This window comes from Phalacrocorax aristotelis, chromosome 9 (assembly GCF_949628215.1).
Source record: "Phalacrocorax aristotelis chromosome 9, bGulAri2.1, whole genome shotgun sequence".
NCBI classification, from domain to species: Eukaryota; Metazoa; Chordata; class Aves; order Suliformes; family Phalacrocoracidae; genus Phalacrocorax; species Phalacrocorax aristotelis.
The window spans coordinates 15058848-15077604 of NC_134284.1; the positions used below are offsets into that span (position 1 = coordinate 15058848).

General features: G+C 39.4%; 1 protein-coding gene across 2 annotated transcripts; it reads right to left on the reverse strand.

The window, feature by feature from the left end:
* Positions 1-279: 279 nt before the first annotated feature.
* On the reverse strand, positions 280-17604 carry DIO2 (iodothyronine deiodinase 2). 2 transcript variants are annotated; one of them, XM_075103636.1, is made up of 2 exons: positions 16878-17604; positions 280-5571 (listed from the first exon to the last, which is right to left on the reverse strand). In XM_075103636.1, exons 1-2 carry the CDS (start codon positions 17097-17099, stop codon positions 4954-4956), a joined length of 840 nt encoding a protein of 279 aa, XP_074959737.1. In that variant the 5' UTR covers positions 17100-17604; the 3' UTR covers positions 280-4953. The 2 variants fall into 2 exon arrangements, with proteins under 2 accessions (XP_074959737.1, XP_074959738.1); XM_075103637.1 differs by having other exon boundaries at positions 4999-5571; positions 16878-17567.
* Positions 17605-18757: the final 1153 nt, after the last annotated feature.

The window sequence follows — 18757 nt, forward strand, 5'->3', positions numbered from 1 at the left end:
AAGCATATACTTTTTTTGAACTGTGAAATGCTGTGTGGACTCAACTGCTGTCCTTGTAGGTCTCAGTTTCTCTCCCCCTTACCTTTCTTAAAAGTTGAGGAGTAGTCAGATATTAAATTAGACCCACCATTTACAAAGGGGTTTGCTCATATTGCTTAAGATCTAGGCAGCGTGGTGTAGGCTATTATATGAAATACAGTTTTAAGTTTTCTTGTCTAATGTCAAGATTCCACTGCATATTAATAACCAATATTAGAATAAGAAGACACAGAAGAGGTATATTTTTTCTTTATTCTTTATTATAATACAAGAAAAACAAATCTAGAAAGCACATATCGTGGAGCACCATATTGTAACAAAATTTTGCTGGCTCTCCTACAAAGTGTATTTTTGACATTTAAACAATGACACACACATAGTCAGTACACACAAGCATCTACACCCCAGCAATCTTATTAATGGCCCCAAAGAGACCCCTCTCTCAAATACACTAAGGTGCACAGAGGAATGCCAGTGTGAGGGCATCTGAACGCCAACTGAGTTAGCTACTCTTTTGTTAGCGATCTTCATAAACACACAAGCCTTCACTTTCATTGTCTCACCCAGTCTCTCTTCTCTGAAGCCTCCACATTGGGCCCAAAGGTCACTGAATACAGATACAGCACAGACATGGTGTAGAGTTGAACAAAACTGGCCAATATTCCCTACCTGATACCTCTTATTGCTTTGGTTATAGTACTGATTGAAAGTCTTAAAAACTCTTAAACCTACAGTCCACATCACAGAAAAGCCACTTTCACACATACAGAAACATAACCTCCCTCCGCTCATACACCCGAACGCATAGCACTGATACATTTTTGAGAAGCTTTGTGGGTTTCCCCACCAAGATCACCTTCATAAAAATGATTGCATTTTGTTTTTCAAAGTGTTCACACAGTTGTTCAACAATATTTCATAATATATTTCTTTCTTTTTAATAGACAGGGCATGTTTTCCTTCTGCCTTAAATTTATGTCATTGTCTACACAAGCAAGAGCAAAACGCTATCGTTTTCATCTGTACAAAATGTTTTACATTCATTTTATACAGTGCTAAATAATGATGCTAAGCACAGAACAATGTAGAATGATAGTCCAGAATAGCTTTTTACCTTGCTCAAAATTAAAAAGTACTGGAAATTTCCCATACTAATGTTGATACGGAGTACTGGGGTCTCTAATATATACAGTAGCCTTCCAGAATACTTTCAGGCACCTATTTTGTGAGCTATAGCTCAATCCGTATGTCACACTGAAGCACCTCAAGTAATATGGTTTAGTGCCCTCAAACAGTGAGAATAGGAGACAAAAGCAAATCCAGCCTCACAACAGACTAGACCGGTTGTGAAGTACGATGCTAGCAATGTAGAAAAATTTCTGCCTAGACCCAAAACAACCCACTGCTACAATAATTTTGGGTATCTGACATATGGCCACTTCTATCATTAACTGAGGACAATGCATGAAGTTTAGTTTAAAACGTTTTCTATAAAATGTTTTAATTTTGTCAAAAAAAAAATTTAAGAGCTTGTATTTCTATCAGCCAATTACAAAAGATATTTTCTTCCTTTAAGCCCATTTCTCTTTGAAATACTTCCCCTGCTTTCTGACCACAAATTATCTGAGGAAATGTAAGGATTTGCAAAATGTATTTCTGTCTTGACAATCAGTGAGGCTGAACTATCTTTAAGTTTTGGGCAGGGTAATGCATTCTTGTTGCCAAGAAAGAAATGAATTTTTCGTGTATTTTTTCTTGTGGAAAATTCTTGTGGATTTCCCATTTACAGGAGCCAATTTTATAATTCCTTTATACTATGTGATGAACAAGCATCTATGAATAACAAGGCAAAGTAATAGAAATTCAAAAGGAGAAATGGACTTGAAAAATAACTGTAACTTTAGATATGCACAGGGGTATTAACTAACTGAACTACTAACTCAGACTCTCCTCCAAGCTAAAGGTATGTTTCAACAGCTGTACTAAACGGTTATCTAACATTTCCCAGGTAAACAGTTCAGACTTCAACTGTATGATGGGGAAAAGAAGAAAAGACTTACTAGGTTAAGTTTTACAAAGGCTATGGAGTTGCTATGGATTAATAAAGTTTCAGATGAATGAAGAATAGGATATAATAAGGAAAAGATGTTGCGCTGGGTATATCAATACATATTTTCACTTGGACTAATGTCTACAGCTTTAATCACATGAGTAAAAGAACAGTGTAGCAAAACCAGAAGAGATTCAGAGACAGGCAAAGAATATGGACCTGTATAAGAATGTGAATTATTGTTTGGCTTAAGAAACAAACAAAAGGTATGTAAATTTTTATATAGAGTATAGAATCACTGACATACAGCTGAAAAAAATGGGATCACTCCTCTTTATACTGTTTTAGCATACAAGAGCAAGAGGTGAGAATGACATTGAAAAGCAGCCAATTTAGATCTGAAAAAAAATCTGGTTTTATTAGTTTTTCTTTGTTCTTAAACATGATGGTTTTTGATTTTAGTATTCCCCATCTTAAGAAATATTTAGATCTCAAAACTCAGGATCAGCCTCTCATAAGGATGATGAGACATCAACAATCACATTAGACAAGGCAAAAATAATAAGGGCTGAAGCTAATGAAAATTCCAGAAGAAATTATTGCACCTTCCCCTGAAGCATCTGATACAGTCAGAGGTAGGACACTGGATTAAATAAGCCGTGTAGTTTGGCTATGTTACTGTTTCTATGATATGAGGTTTAAAAAATTTCAGTTATATATCCCAGTTAGTCATAAAAATTTATAACAATCTTCCACACTAAGCAATGAGTTACAGTAAGATTAATGAATGGAAGGACAGAATAATTATTATTATTGGTCTTAGACACCACTTATGTGTGCATGCATATGTATATACATACATGAAAATATATTATATACATATAAGAGCATACATACATATATACATACACACACACACAGATACATGCCTTCTGAGAAGTGGGGTTCATCAGAAGGTCTGAAGACCATTCTTTACACCCTTTTCTGATACACATTACCAAACCATGTAAGTGTGTGTGTGTATGTTTAACAGTGTGTGGAGGAAAATGTGAGAAGGAAGGGAAGCATGAACCTGAATATGAGAGAAATCACTCATGTTACTGTCATTATTTCAGACCTGTGCTTGAAAACACATTTCCAAATGCCTTGTACATTGGCTAAATTGACCAACAGCCAAGCAAGACGAAATACATGTTATTAAAGGGACACTGTGAAAATGAAAATATTTATGTATGTATTTTCTGTTCTTTCATGTGTTAGTATTAATACATAATATTCCTGACAACTGCCAGGATGATAAATTAAAAGAACTAATTTGATTTTTGCCACTTACTGTGTTTATCTGTTTTATGTTTCTGCCAAAGTTGAGAGAAAATTTGGATAGTCCATCTCCCTATGGATTTTCATTTATCAGCTATAATGGACTAGATCATTGTAAACTTGCCTTTTCATCAGGCTTCATTTTAGTTTTAGAAATACCTAAATTTAATGTATACTCTAAGTTGACAGTATCTCTTTAAACATAATTAATAATACCTCAGACCCATTCGTACGAAAATTCTGCCATCTTTTACACTTATTCACATTAATTCACACTATTTGTCCTCCCTATTTCTCTGGGAAGGCTTTTGAGAACACGAGTGAAACAAACAGACTATCACCTCATCTGATAACAGTACTGCAGCAATCAGTTCTGAGGCTGCAAACAACTTAACTTCCAGACAAACTAACATAGATATAAACTGGTTGCAGGTATCCAAGATAGCAAAAATCAGCATGACTACATTTAACAGGGTAAATGAAAGGATAGGTTTCCATTTCAATGAGGTAAAGTTGTGTATAAGTTCCCCCATCCCCAAAATACATCTGTAAGGTCATTATCGCAAATAAAAATAAAAGACAGAAATAAGTTATTTTTTAAAAAGCTAAAAATGAAATTACTTTTAAGCCTATTGCGAATTGGAAAGAGACCGAGGTGGGTAAAGAAACAGAGAAGAGAACCAGAGAATCTTGATAAATGCATGTTGCCAGCTCTGAGAACCAAGGGCTGGTTGGGATCAGCTGAGGTTTGTCTCATGATGCATGCTCTAGATGGTTCTCGCTGTTTTGTTACAAATAGTCCAGGTCTTTTAGTTTTCAAACTGTAATGGGCTTATTTGATCACCTTTGTTATTTTGGTCCAACTCCATAGTTTTTTAACATCTTTCTCAGCAGGCACAGGCCTGCATACTGGATACACACATACGGATAGACTTACATAGTTGGTGTGCTGTGCAGAGGCATCCATAGAGAGTACAAATACCGACATGCAATGTTTCGTCTTGATATGAGCAGCCAGTCTGCCTGCACGATGCATTGCATGGTGGTTCCTGTAGTCTCTGAACAATAAAATCTCTAGGAGAGGACAATTGCCACACTCCACTGCATTTCTATGCAAAGTAATTGCAAGCCCCCGGGCTCCTCCCAGGTTGCTTGCATTGGCCACAAGAGGGTAAAGAAGCGTTTCTGATTAAATGCATGGCATTGCCTTTCCATAGATTGCCTTCCAAGCAGCAATGCTTCTGCCTTACCCAGGGCTGACGCTTCATGAGACAGGTTCCTGGGAGACAGTTCTTATCTCACCACTCTTCCTGCTCACCAGCAGCACCTTTCTGAAGAAGCCTCTTCACCTCTTCTGTCCCATAGCAAGCACAGGAGTGGGATTTGTTCCATACAATAACATTTCTGTGGAGTTAGTTTTTTGTTTTATTTTCTTTTCATAGTTAATGCTCATTTGACCTTGTTATAAAATGTGTCCTCCTGCAATCATCTGAAAGGCCTTATTCAAACCAACATATGATTTCTTCTTTCCCTTTTACATCACCTTAAAGAGACACATCTGTTGACATAGCTTCTGCAGAGAATGGATTTCATCTTTTGCTGAAGTTTTGTTCTAGCCAAAGCCGAACCTCCTGCAGATTGTAGAAAAAGGGGCCTTTGCCTCCCAAGTAGGCGATTTTTTGTCTCTGCACAATGCATACTCGCTCAAATGAAACCCCGTAGGCCACATTGGCATTGTTGTCCATGCAGTCAGCCACCACTTGGCACTGAGGTGGCAAGGAAAAGCGCTCTAGGAGCTGGTGAGCAGCTGCACATCGGTCTTCTTGGTTCCTGTGTTTCTTAACTTCAAATGAAGAGGGAGAGATTCCAGGGGCAGCCCAGCCATCTGACGGGTGAGCCTCATCGATGTAGACCAACAGAAAGTCAGCCACACCAGAGAACTCCTCCACCAACTTGCTGAAGGCCGACAGCTGGCTTGTGAACGGTGGTCAGGTAGCTGAACCAAAGTTGACCACCAGTGGCCGCTCGGAGTTGGCAAAATCCAGGAGGTGACATTTGGTTCCACACTTGCTACTGACACTCTTCCAGCTGCTACTGCTGCCATCACTGCCTTTGGCTATGTGGATTACACTGGAGTTTGGGGCTTCTCCTCCCAGTTTGACCTGACAGCAAAACAAATTAAAACATAGCAAGTCAGTGTCACTTGCTTGTCCAGTATCCTTATGGCTACTCTCTTCAAATAAATAGTCACCTGTTCAAAGAGTACGCTTAACTACCCGCATGGACACTAGCATCAGGATATAACAAATCATCAAAAGCAGCAGCTTCAAAAAGTTCATCTAGTCCATCTCCACTCACAGGGCAGGGAAATGTAGCATTCCTGACAGGTATAGTGCTTCATTATTGTTAGAAAATTTGATCTGAGACCTGTCTTCTCCTGTCAATTATGCACATAGTCCTGTCTGCCCTTACGTATTTGCAGACTCAAATACATAAGCCCTTTTGTGCTTTCAGACAGAATATCTCCAATTTCTCCTAATTTTTCTCTGAGCACCATATTTTCTAGACATGATTTTTTCTCACTGCCAACCTCTGAGTTCTCTCTACTGAGTTAACATCTTCCTTGAAAAGCAGCGTTCAAAGCTTCAAAAGAGTTTTTACTAATTCTCAGAATAATCAGGCAATTACTTCATGTATATCACAGGCTACACCTGTTTATACATTCCAGATGTTTGCTTTTTATGAAACACCATGACTGTTTTGGAAAAACAGTAGACTGTTGACTAGGGGTTAGCTAGTGAAAAGTCATAATGACTAGGTCCCTTTTTCTGCCTTTCTAGTTGCCTCCCATCATGGGTTTGGGTACTTCATCAGTACAGCCTGAATTTGGTGCTTTGCACTTGGCCCCATTGAACTGCGTCTGTTTTTCCAATTCTCCAAATCATTCTGCATTGTATTCCTGATCTTCACAACACATGCAGTGCTCTCCGAATTGAAAGGTTTGCAGATTTCATGTGTGTACATTCTCTTCCCTCTTGCAGTCCAAGAATGAAAACACTCAGGGTACCAAACACAAGAGAGAACTCTGCAGATGCCCACCCAATATATCATTCTTTTTTGACAGTGGACCATCTAAGACTGCACTCTCCAAAGGGTTTTCTAGCCGCTTTGCAGTAATTTCATCAGTGATTGAGTGACACGCTTCCTTCTACTGCAGTGTTTCTCTAGAAGATGACTGGGGACAAAGCAGCAGGAAAAGGGGAAAGTCTATATGATGGTTGAAGTAGGATGAAGTGAAATTAAGCTGTTCTCAGCTCTAAACCCAGATCTAACTCAGACCTGACAGGCAATTGTGGAAAAGTCATTTTGCCTGACTGTTTCTATTTCCCTGCCTACAGAAAAACAGATAGAATATAAGCATCTCACAGAAGAGACTGCCAGAATAAGGTGGAGCCTGCAGAGGGCTCCAAGATCCTTAGCTGATAACTGCTGTAGAACCACAAAATATTATTACATAAGACAATTAGTTTTTAATGAGGTCTGCCACAGCAATTCCTGTGTATCTGCCTTTAGCATCAAACTCTAGTACAACAATGCAATTATCTTTTTTTTATTTCCCTGACTCTTTCTATCTCCCTCTGTCTCTTGTCTTTGATTATGTTCACAAATGTTCCTTTGAAGGAAACACACAGGGCCAAATTCTGAAGTCTTTCATATTTTATTTTTTCTTTCTGAAGCTATAGTCCAATTGAAGTCAATAGAATTTAACACTGAATGAGAACTGTGTAAAAACTGAATAAATAACTGATTTTCAGTGCACTTCTATTCTACATTACATTATAGTGAGTCATGATATGGTGAGTCAGATACAGTAAGCAGCTGAGTTAACAGCTGAATACCTAACTGATGTGATTGCTGCTGCACTCAGATCCAGAAGCAAGTATATTGTAGATATTGAATCCTCCATTTCTCCCTAAGGAACCTGGCTACCTTGAACAAATCTACAGCTATTAATCACTTGGCATTATTTCATCAGTATAGCAACAGAAGAGTCTAACCAAAGCAAAGTTTGTAAGACACTGTCCTTGAAGCTGCCAGACTTCACAGCTACACAAGAAGGGCTCACAGCATGTTGGTACATGATATAAACATAATTTTGACTATTTTCTATGGGGTAAATTGAGACACAACTGTGCTGCCATTCACTCAGAGATCAGCAAGGAAGAGAGCCACAGACTGTCAGAGACCAACAAATCTCTCCGGGCCAAGCATGTGTTGATCACACCTCTGGAAGCAGGGGATGTGCAGCTGCAGCTGCACCACAGGCAAGGGAAGCAAATGATGCCCCAGAAAAGCACAGCCTCTTGTGGCATCCCTCCCCATAAACCTGCGTCTGCAGCACTGCTATCTGCTATAGCCTTGGTAACAGTTAAAAAGGAGAAAAAAAGAAAAAAAAAAGAAAAAAAAAAAAAAAGGCTTGTTCTCGTTTGCCTTTGAAAGCAAGTGAGGTTTGAAGTAGCTGAGTTTAGGACCTGCTGTGTGAGTGGGCTGTCACTTGAACTTAAGGAAGGAAAAGAGCTGTATCCCAGTTTTTTAGAAGAAAGGATCTATCTGGACAGATGCAGGCTCAGAGATTTGGGCTGTACTATTTAAGAAGTAGCATTAAGCATATTGCAGTGTTTAAGAAGTGCTGCTACATGCCACCTACACCTTAGCAGGTAGTAGGTACTCTTCTGTGCAGCTGTTGAACATCTCATTTCTCTCTCCCATTCTATGCAGCAAAATAGGCAAAGCAGGAGTGAGTAAGGTAAAGGGTCAGACTTGAGTAAAGAAATACACAGGTCAAGATCATGTGCTGGCCATATAATTATCCTAAGGGCTGCATTCAATCCATAAGCCAGCTAGACAACTCAGCATTTTGTGATAAGTTGGTAACTACGAAAAAAGAACACATCTCAAGAAACACAACATCTCCACATCTGCACAAATATTAGATCTCTCTTTACCTAGAAAGCTTAACTGTTCTTGCACTACCAAGCAAATGCTTTTTCAGAGCTAGCTTGCCCAAAATGTGCCTTTTGGGCAAAGCCTGACATGTAAGTATCTGTGCTGCACCCACTCCCTGGATGAATAATGGACCTCAGTATTTAGGAGTGTGCATTCATCCAGTCAAAGAAAAGAAGTAATAACATGTGATTTATCTCATAAATCACAATTAAGCAACACACTTTGGATTTCTGATATTTGCTGGCACTCTTCAGAGGAGAAGAAAAATAAAGGTAAAAAGGATAGAAACAACTAAAACTCGGTAATGAACAGAGCTGCTTAGAAAACAAGAAACATCTTAGCAGCTGTTTCCCCTCATTCTTCTGGTTTTATTTTAACAAAACTATTATGACTGAAAATACTCCAACAAACAGTCTTGAACTGGGAAACCACAGTCTGTTTCTTGATCAGAAAGAGAGGCTACATATTGTAAGCTCCTCATTACCAACTCTTCACTCAGGTCTCCCAAACACTTCTTTTCCTAGGCAAGTTTGCAAACCCTGAAGGAACAGACTAACAAAACAACTCCTATTGAACACCAGCATGGGAATGCCCTTCCAGTACGATTTATCATTGATACGAAGGGTGGCAACATATTTCATTGTCCTCCAACAATACAAGTTTGCATTCTGTCTCTCATGCACCTTATTGACCAAAAAATAGATGGATTTAGGAAATAAAGTACAAATATGCCCTACGTCACCTTACAGCAGTTTCTTTTCATTTCCCACAGCCATGAAGTAAGTCTCATGGCCGCAGGTTACCTATCATTTTAATTTCTGTTTCTAGGAGTGCTTGTGTTGGGTTTTTTCCCCTTAATGAGACATCCTTGCCAAGCAGGCATTCACAAGGCATTTTCTGCTCTTGTAGAGGAGTAATTAGGTCGGTGCCTTGTTCCATGCCAGTGTCAGGCACTCCAAAAAGCAGCCCTGCCCAGTCGTTAATGCTTAAACATAAGCAGCAGCATCTCCACTAATTGGTCTTGATGAAGCGCTGACGTTCCCAAAGGGACTCTTTATTTCACCAGGCTGGGGAACCGATTGACACAGGATGACAATATCATCCTTGCTGATCATCTGCATTGTAGGCTTTGGCTGTCTTCTTTGTTGTTATTTATTGAAAGAAAAAATAGCTCTTGGAAAAGAAAATCAATGCAATGAGAAAACAAACAAAAACCCCCATGTATTCAGCCAAACCGCTTTTGAAATCTTACACAAAGGCAGGCAAAATATAAATTCTGAGAAACAAACTAGCAGAATTCCCCTCACACGCGATCCAGCATTTCTATAATCACGTACTTATGTGTATGAATATTCCGGCATTCGGTGCCAGCCTTCTGGATGAGGTGGAAACCGGGCAGTATGCAGGCACCCCCTCCCACGCAGCCTGCATGGGACACACTAGGTAGGCCAACCAAGTCTGAAAGCCAGCCCAGCCATCAGCAAGAGCAAGCACCAGCCCGACACCAAAGCAGTGTCTTGCATCATTTGTGCAAATTTTGTGTTAGCTAGACAGCCTTGGTACTCCATCTCCTTCTCTGAGGCTGCATGCAGAGTGAAAAGGGAACAAGGTTGCTGATGCTTTAGCAAGCAGACTGCAAAATGAAGGAGACTTAGGAGCAGGAAAGAAAGCCCTATTCATAAACTACAAGCTAGAAATAGCACATACTGCAAACTTTGTTGTACATTCTCCGTGAGGATAAGGAAAAGCCCCACGGACAAAACAAAACCTCCTCATTTACCTTTTCCATTGTTTTGCTTTTATCAGCTTTAGTATAACCCTCCTGGGATTCTATCCACTGGAATACAGCTTTCATGCCCTGCATGAGGGATTTCCAAACAGTTTGGCAGACTCATCAGGCTGTGTCAACCCCCTAAAGAAAATAGGTGTTGCCAGACAATTAGCAGTCTGTGATATTAGCCATTTAAATATGGACATGCTGTGTTCAGGACTGGAGTCCAGCGATTGGTAATGAACTGAATCCCTGGAGCTTTTTACTCCTTTTCAAATTTTCTGCTTTGATTTGATTTGATCCCACTCAGCTAAATATAGCCTCTGAACAGCCTGATATCTCTCAGTGCTTCATCCAAATTATAATCATACTCTGGCTGGAGGATTATACAAATTATTATTTTTGTTTTCTTTATTTACATGACCCAGAGTTGTGCAGTGGATAAAAATTACAGGCGGCCCTTGTCTGGAGTAGCGTACAGGAGTGGGAGCTCTTCATTTGTCATGGGGAGGTGGCAGCTTGCTTTAAGAGACTCGATTACTCGAATTGGAGAACAGACTGGAATTGACTCGAGCTCTTCCAGAGTCCCCAGTCTTTTATTAGGATCAGGTGTGTGAAGCTGCAGAAAGGAAGTGGGAGACAAATTAAAAGGGCACAGTCCAGATAAAAATAACTAGTCAAATGCTGCTCTTTACTTAAAGACTGCCAGTCCCACAAATGAGCATGCATAGCAGGGAGAAAGCATAAAGGAGCCTTTTGCCTTGCACTCTTATAAAAGAAAGTAGATAATTTTAGTTCCTCTGATCAGGGAGCCTACAGCAAGCTTCAGAAGGGCTGATGTTTCCCTCAAGATGGGTGCATGGCCTATGACATCATGGCCTCTGGGCCACTGGCTGCCCTTGAGGACTCTACCTACAGGTGACAGAGGCCTTCACCAGTTTTTGTTAGTCAGCACCTGGAGGACATCTGAAGTTGATTTGGACAGGGCTTTTCTATTTTTTCTACTCAGCTTTAGCACTGTATGAATACACAGTGGTGGTTTTGTTGGAGAGGTAGAACTGATACGCAAGGACTGGGTACGATCCTTTTCCTGGGTGGTGCCTGTTAGCTAATTTTCTGTGTCTAACACAGCCGAACTTGCAAGGGTTTGACAGAGAGGCAAGCAGTCCTTTCAGTCAGTTTTTTGCACATAAGGGTGAAAATGGAAGACTGCAAAGAGGTGGTGTTGAAAAATTGAAGTTAGATCCACAAAATGAAATGGGTAGGATGAGACCCCTTGTGGGTCTCTTTTTCTACCCTTTGTCTTGAGTGTTTGAACTGTAACCTCCATGGGACAAACTGCTCCTCTCTTTTAGGTCACTGCCTAGTACAACGGGTCCCTGGTCTAGGTTGGTCCTCAGGCTCTACTGTAACAAACATGGTCATATATTAGTAATAATGACAATGTTTTAATAATAATGACAAGCCCAAATCCTGTTGAATTTATGTTCCAAATACTGTAGGAAAGGTTTTAATTGTGGTTTTGTTTTGTTTTTCTCACTTCTTTCAAGATTGTTTTCATTTGCAAAAGTCAATGAAAACAATTCTGCTGAGGCTAACTTTGTAAAACCAATAAAATATTTTTAATATCACACAATATCTAGTTCTAAACCCCGAAACTATATAACACATTCTTTCACAAATTCCCCTTATCATTGTCAAATGCAGAGAGAGACATTTCCTTACCTTGCCAGACAAAATAAATACAAATAATAAATATAGAGGTTATGTCTTTGTTCCAACCTTTAAAAGATTTCCCCAAAAAGCAAAGAGTTACTAGACAGCCAAACAACAGGTAAAGGATCATGCCATTTTATTACTTTCACATTTGGCTTTGTGATAATACTGTGCAGCATGCACTTAACATGACAGTTTTCAGGCTGTCCTGCCCTGCATACTGATTTATTTTAGGAATAAAAGATGTAACTATCAGGCAGGCAGAAGTAGCCAAAGGTAATTCAACTGTGCCTCCCTGAAATCTCAGGAAAATCCCACTCAGTGTTTACTGAACCAGTCTACTTGCTGCTACATCCAGAGCTGGGCCTATGCTGTGAAGTTGGGATCGTGTGCCAACCGTTCCCTCCATGCTGGGTCTGTCATGCCAAAGCTTGCTGCTGGCCCATTCTAAAGACAGTAAAAAGCTGTACAAGTACATACACACACCCGTCACCATGCATCGCTTGAGATACTGGCATCCTTCTGAGGGCTGTAATGTACATTTACACACATGGGCATATATGCACACGTGCATGTTACCCCCACAGGTGCACCACAGCATTCCTAAGCATTTGGCTGCTTCAGGGAGAAGCCGTTAAGGTCTTCCCACTAACTACCCTGCACTGAGGTGGAGAAGAGGGAGGATTTCCTCTAGGACACCCTTACAGCTCTCTACTGGAGACCAGGAATGGTAGCTCTGCATTGCTGAAACACAAAGCTCGTATCTGGCACTGGAAAAGCTCCCAACATGAGGCCTCATCACTGCGCACTGCTAATGGGTGCAAGTGTTTCTGTACCCATTTTAAAAGCATTTTAAGATACCAGTTTCTCACCTTTGGAATCTTAGAAAGTGGATTCATCCAGGTACTAAATAAAGCATGGAACTTCACAGGTTAAAAAAGCATTTAAATGTAAATACAATGTTTTTTTTTCAAAACTTCTCTAGCTTCTTCTCTGGATTTATGTAAGATATGTGACACGTTCAGTATACATCCTGTGTGCTAAAACAAATGCTTCACTGCCATTTGTACTGATGACCTATAGAAATCACACAGAAGGCACACTAATGCCCTCCCAGAAATCTCTTTTGTTTTTTCTCTCTTATCAGTAGGTGTGGTTGCATTCATATCTATACATACACATACATATATGTGTGAATACATATATACAGAGAAATGAGAGAGGTCTGACTCCTGAAAGAGCAGATTATGTATGCCTATATGTGTGTATTTTTTCATTTATACACATATATGTATATACATATATATAGACAGATACACACATGTGTATATATCTGTATACATACAAACACATATGAAGGTGTAAACACCTACACACGCATACATTATTTACTCTTCAGGAGTCACTCCATTCATTTCTATAGATAAACAGATCATAAGAGTAAATTAGAAAAATAACATTTAAATAAAATAGTTGCGCTCCTTCAATTATTAAAGGTAATGTAACTTGACTACTAGCTCTATTTATCTCTGTTACAACAATAATCTGGTCCTAAAGACTCTCTTGTTGTGATGTAAGACATGCTTGCCTCTTGGAAAAGGAGGAGGATGTTCTATAAATCACAAAGCTGGTTCACTGTAGACAATATCAACACTGAGCGTGAGATACTGAACCCAGAGCTAAGGAAGTAAAAATAAATATATTAATCATTGATAAAATTTATAAAAGAAATAAAAATAAACAAAAGACCAATCATTTATTATTCCAGTGGGACTGTAAAATATAGAGAAACCAAGTCATATAGAATGCTCCAATAAAAGGAATACTGAAGGTATTCTATTCACAGTACGACAAACTCTGCATTGCTTCTCTACTGAGGATGATAAAATCTTCAATTTTTGGTAGGTAATCTTGCCTATGAAATAATTGCCCTAACCAAGAAGTAATGTGCAGTAATACTTAATACAACAAAAAGCAGAATAAAAGCAAGTTGAAATTTGGGTAAGATAGTCAAAAGTTTTTCTAGAAAGGAAAATGCATCAGAAAAGCTATTTTCAAATATACTCTAAGTATCCCAAGATCATGTCTTGGACACACTAGTACTGAAACAAAATCACTCAATTCTGGGACAGTCTGTGTGCTTTCAAGGCACAGCTTGTGTTAAAGAGCTTGTCCTCTACCCACAGCTTTTCTGGAATGGCTTCTAGCAAATTTTTCTGTGAATAGAAGCTTTACATCAACTACTTCTGTGAAAATGTCATGAAATTTACTCAAGAAAAGTTCTGTGTAAGTGACACAAAACATAGTAAAACCAAGCAGACTTACTGCTTTAATCCTGTCTTCTGCTAACTGGTGGTCTAGCTTTGGTTTATCTCAGACATCTGCAATTCTGCTATTCTGGCTGAAAAATGGTGACTATCTCATAAATACTGCTGAATGGAATGAGCTTAAGCACCTGCTTAAGTACTTTGCTAAAACCTGGCTTCAGCTAGCAAACTGGCACAATAAGCAGTCACTGTTGTGGTATTGACTGCATTTTGCCATGCTGTTTAGTACCTTGATTCCACAATATTTTCATTTCCTACTCTTACTAATCATCTAAGATTAAGATACCACATCTGGGCAGTCCTATTTGGGGTTTAGAAAAGGATAATTCAAGGGAAAAGACAATTTATGAGACAGTATTTAATATATTTCACTATTTCTCATGTTTTTTAAATACGCCACAAAGCAGGGTATATTTCAAATTTTTTCAATTCTACCAGTACAGCTTTCCAGCTGAAACATTATTTTTCTTTCTCTTCCTTACAGAATCAGCAGAAGATTCACCTCTGTTTTAGAGGTGATGACGATTCTTCTCCTAATATTGGTCCTCAGTTTACTGTGCCTCTTCTATAATTTAATTTCTAGACATATCTACCTTTCTGTGACAATCAAGGGTTTCCAATGATCTTCTATTCCTATGGTCCATAATTAAGGAAAACAGTCTTTCCATTAATTATTGGTCAATTATTTTCATCTTAGGGATAGCTGGCATGAATTGATTTCTTTCCCTTTTTGGAACAAGGTGATAAAATCTGGTTATCTTCATATGTATTTTTCTGCTAAGTTCATTAAGGCCCAGAATTCATTCTAGGGACCTTAAAGCCTGATTAGCTTGAACAGCTTATGTCTTTTAATGGTGATAAGGGAGAGTTTTTAATTACCAGATTTCAAGGTATGAGTTTCATTGCCAACACCAAAAATAGCACAGAGTCATCCTTCTTGTAGCTTCCATGGCTGACATGAACAGCATTGAGGAAAAGGCAAAGTATGACTTTGGGAAGTACAGAAAGGCATGAAACATGTTTATTTTAAAACATTTTGTGTTATTTGAGCAAAAAGAGATTGAAAATATCTCATGGATATAAGGTTCCTTACAGCTCCACACCTTCTCCAGACCCTGGGCCACATACAGGCTGAAAATGTGGGAACTGAAAACTTGGCTGTTTTGGAGCCATGCTACCAACTTCCACTGGAGCCTTGACCAAGTCATGTTAACTGTCCTGCTGTGCCTTGTCTGTAAAATGGGAACAATTGTGTTCACCAGCCCATTTAACAAGGCCACTGTAAAATTTACTTAATGTCTGTGAAAAGACTAAAAACAGAAACTAGAAGGACTAGGAGAATAGTGAGACTCATTCAGCATTACTTTATTTAGGTAGCCAGCTGGCTGATTCCTAGGGTGGCAGTAAGAGGTTGGCCCATTTGGCAAAAGCTAATGTTATTTATATTTGTTTTACACTGAAAATTAATGTCCCTGGGGCTTGGGTTTCAGGCTAAGCAACTCATATTCCATCTCACAAAGCCAGCAAACACCAACATCACCAGCTCTTCACATCTCTAGGTAAGAGCAAATATAAAAGCCATTGTGGGGGAGTGAAAGAAGACTGGGGGGAAGGCAATACAAAAAGAATATTTCAGAAGATGCAGAGCTATCATTTGGATAGGACCCCTATGACCTCATGACATCACATGGGGTACGTTAAATTAGATGGTCTAAATAAGACAACGCATTAACAGACTAAGCACTGTTTTGGAAGCCACAGAGCTCTGAATCCAGTTCTTCTACTTACTAACTGGGTGGCCTGTGCAAAGAATTTCACCTTTTTGGGTCCACCTTTTCAATCTATAAAAGGGAACTATAACTACCTCATGAGACCTGGGCAGTACCACTGGGTAATGTTTGTACAAAACTTTAAAGGAAAAAAAAAGTACATGTTGCATAACTACTATTGGCTTCATTAACTTAAATCACTAGGCAGCTGTCCCTCAGCTGGTCAAGTTCATTTTTAATGTCTGACATATCCCTCTGTCATTGCTTTCATGAAGAAAAAAGGCTCAATGTTTCACTCTGTGCCCAGTTTCACTATTACCTGTATGCTTCCTCCAATATAAAAATTAACAAGTAATAGAAAATGCCAGTGTAATGACAAAAGTTCATTTCTATCTTTTACTCTAATTAAAACAATTCTATCTATGTTACATAGATGACATCTACCTGTGTAGACCTGTATCTTAAGATGCAGTCTTTGTAGAATCTCTGAGGATCTCACATGGCAAACAATTAAACAACAGCTGTGAAAGCATCTAGAGCATTTTACCATTATTCCTACATGAAGATCTTGAAATACTTTATAAACATCAAGATCATTATTCGTACTGGTGGGGAAACTGAGGCACAGCTAAAGTAAGTGACATGGCCATGACTGCACAGAGAGTTAGTGACAGAGCAGAGACAGCAGGTCCTGAATCTCGTGAACCCTTAGCCCGGACCTAAAAGTACTGCTTCTTTCAGCTTAGCCCTCTCCCGTCAAACTTAACATCAAACAGGAGATAGCCGGCACCACACAGAGTCACTTCCTTCCCCGCCGCCAACAGGGATGCTCATCACAGCTTACCCACCCCAACCTGTCCCCATCCCCCTGTACCCACCTGCTTGTAGGCGTCCAGGAGGAAGCTGTTCCAGACGCAGCGCAGCCCCTCCGAGGTCAGCATCCTCCGCCACTCACCGCGCCCAGACTTAGACCGGCTCAGAAATAGCACCATGTGCTTCAGGAGGATCACAGAGTCATACAGCGCAAGGAAGAGGCAATTGGAGAAAAAGACCGGCAAGATCTGAAGCGTGATCAGCAAATCCACACTTAGCAGACCCATCTTCCTTGCTGCTTCTCTTCAGCCGGATGCCTTCAGCTCCCTTTTTTTGCTCTGTACCCTCATTTAAAAAAGTAAAATAACAAGCACTTCAAAAGCCTCGTTACCCCTCTCCCTGCCCCTCTCTTTAAAATGAGCAGAGATAGTTAAATATGAGCAGGCTGGTTAAAACCATAACTGCATGATACTCATTCAACTCGGAGCTGCTTATTTTTCAGAAACTAAGATGTTAACAAAAATTCTTCCCTTAACCAGGAGACCTGATTTTGTTGAAGAGAGAGGCAGCTGTGTTTCCAGTTCCCTGCAGTTACAAAATTTAAGCTGAGACTGTTAATTGTTAACTTTCCTGCACTATCCCATTGTTTCTCAGCTATTTAAGCACTGAACGGACCTCTCGTTTCTGTGTCAGTAAAGCTAGCTACCAGGTGCAACAATACTTTTTTTAAAAAAGGTTTGTGTACATAAACTTTCTGTTCCTTCCTCCCTCCCTCCCTCCCTCTCTCTCTCCCTCTCTTTCCCTCCCTCCCTCCCCCCCTCGCCTCTCTGTATTCCTGCCTTCCTCCTGTCGCCCTCTCTCTTGCTATCTGCCTGTGGTGCAAAGTGCTTTCCCCTCTGGAGTCCTAGCTTGCTTCCCTGAAGCCTTTTATACATTCCCTAGCTAATTGCTGCAATAGAGAAATGAAACCCTAATCTTAGTAAAGATCTTGACGTCAATGTAAAAGAGGGCTTTACTTTGGCCAGGACTGCAGTGAATAGAAAAATGAAATTCTCAAAACTTTTTTTTTTTTTTTTGAGAGAGGAGAAAAAAGAGAGACAGCAAGGGTGGAACTTTGCTTTGCTTTGAAAAGGAACAAGAAAAAAACCAATATGTTTCTGACTGCTTTTACAAAATGCTTTCAAATTTGGGGAGAAGTATTTTCATATGACATGGAAGGTGACACAGCAATGTAGGCTTCTGTTGTCGATATTTATTTTAAAATGGCTGTTTTTTTTCCTTTTTCTTTTTGTCTTTTCCAGGAAGGCGTGTGAGTTGATGCATCCCAAGAAAGGGCACATATCTGTACATTTTCCTCCCACCTCCATGAAGTACAACACGTATAGTGTTTAAATTCATTGTCTTCTTGGTATTTAAGGAAACATAAGTAAACACCCAGCACTGACTTCATCAACTGATGCGTAAGAGAAGAAGATAAGAGAGAAAAAGAAGTTTTTGAACAATTTGGGGTTTTTAAGCTAAAGTTCCCTGCTTAAAAATAATATGCTACAGCCTTAAATGCTGTTAATCAACTGAGATTCAAGGACTTTAATATTCCCCTGTGATAACTATTTACATCCACTAGTCTAGTAAGAATAACTAACTTTTGGTTAAAAGCTTACTAAAAAAAAATACAGAAAGAAAGGAGTTCCTCTGGCACAGCCATGTGTGCTTTAACAACCACAAGCATCCCCTGCAGCTCGATGCTGAAGGTTTGCTTTATTCATTTGCACTTCTCTTTGTTTTACCGTTTTAGTCCAATATTTAGTCCTCTTTCCACATGATTTTTTTTTTTTGGTACAGTAGAAGCATTTTCTCTGGTTTTTTGTTTGTTTGTTTGGTGGGGTTTTTTGTTTTGGGGAGTTTGGTGGTTTTTTTAGCATGGTTGTAACTTTCTTGGGTAAAT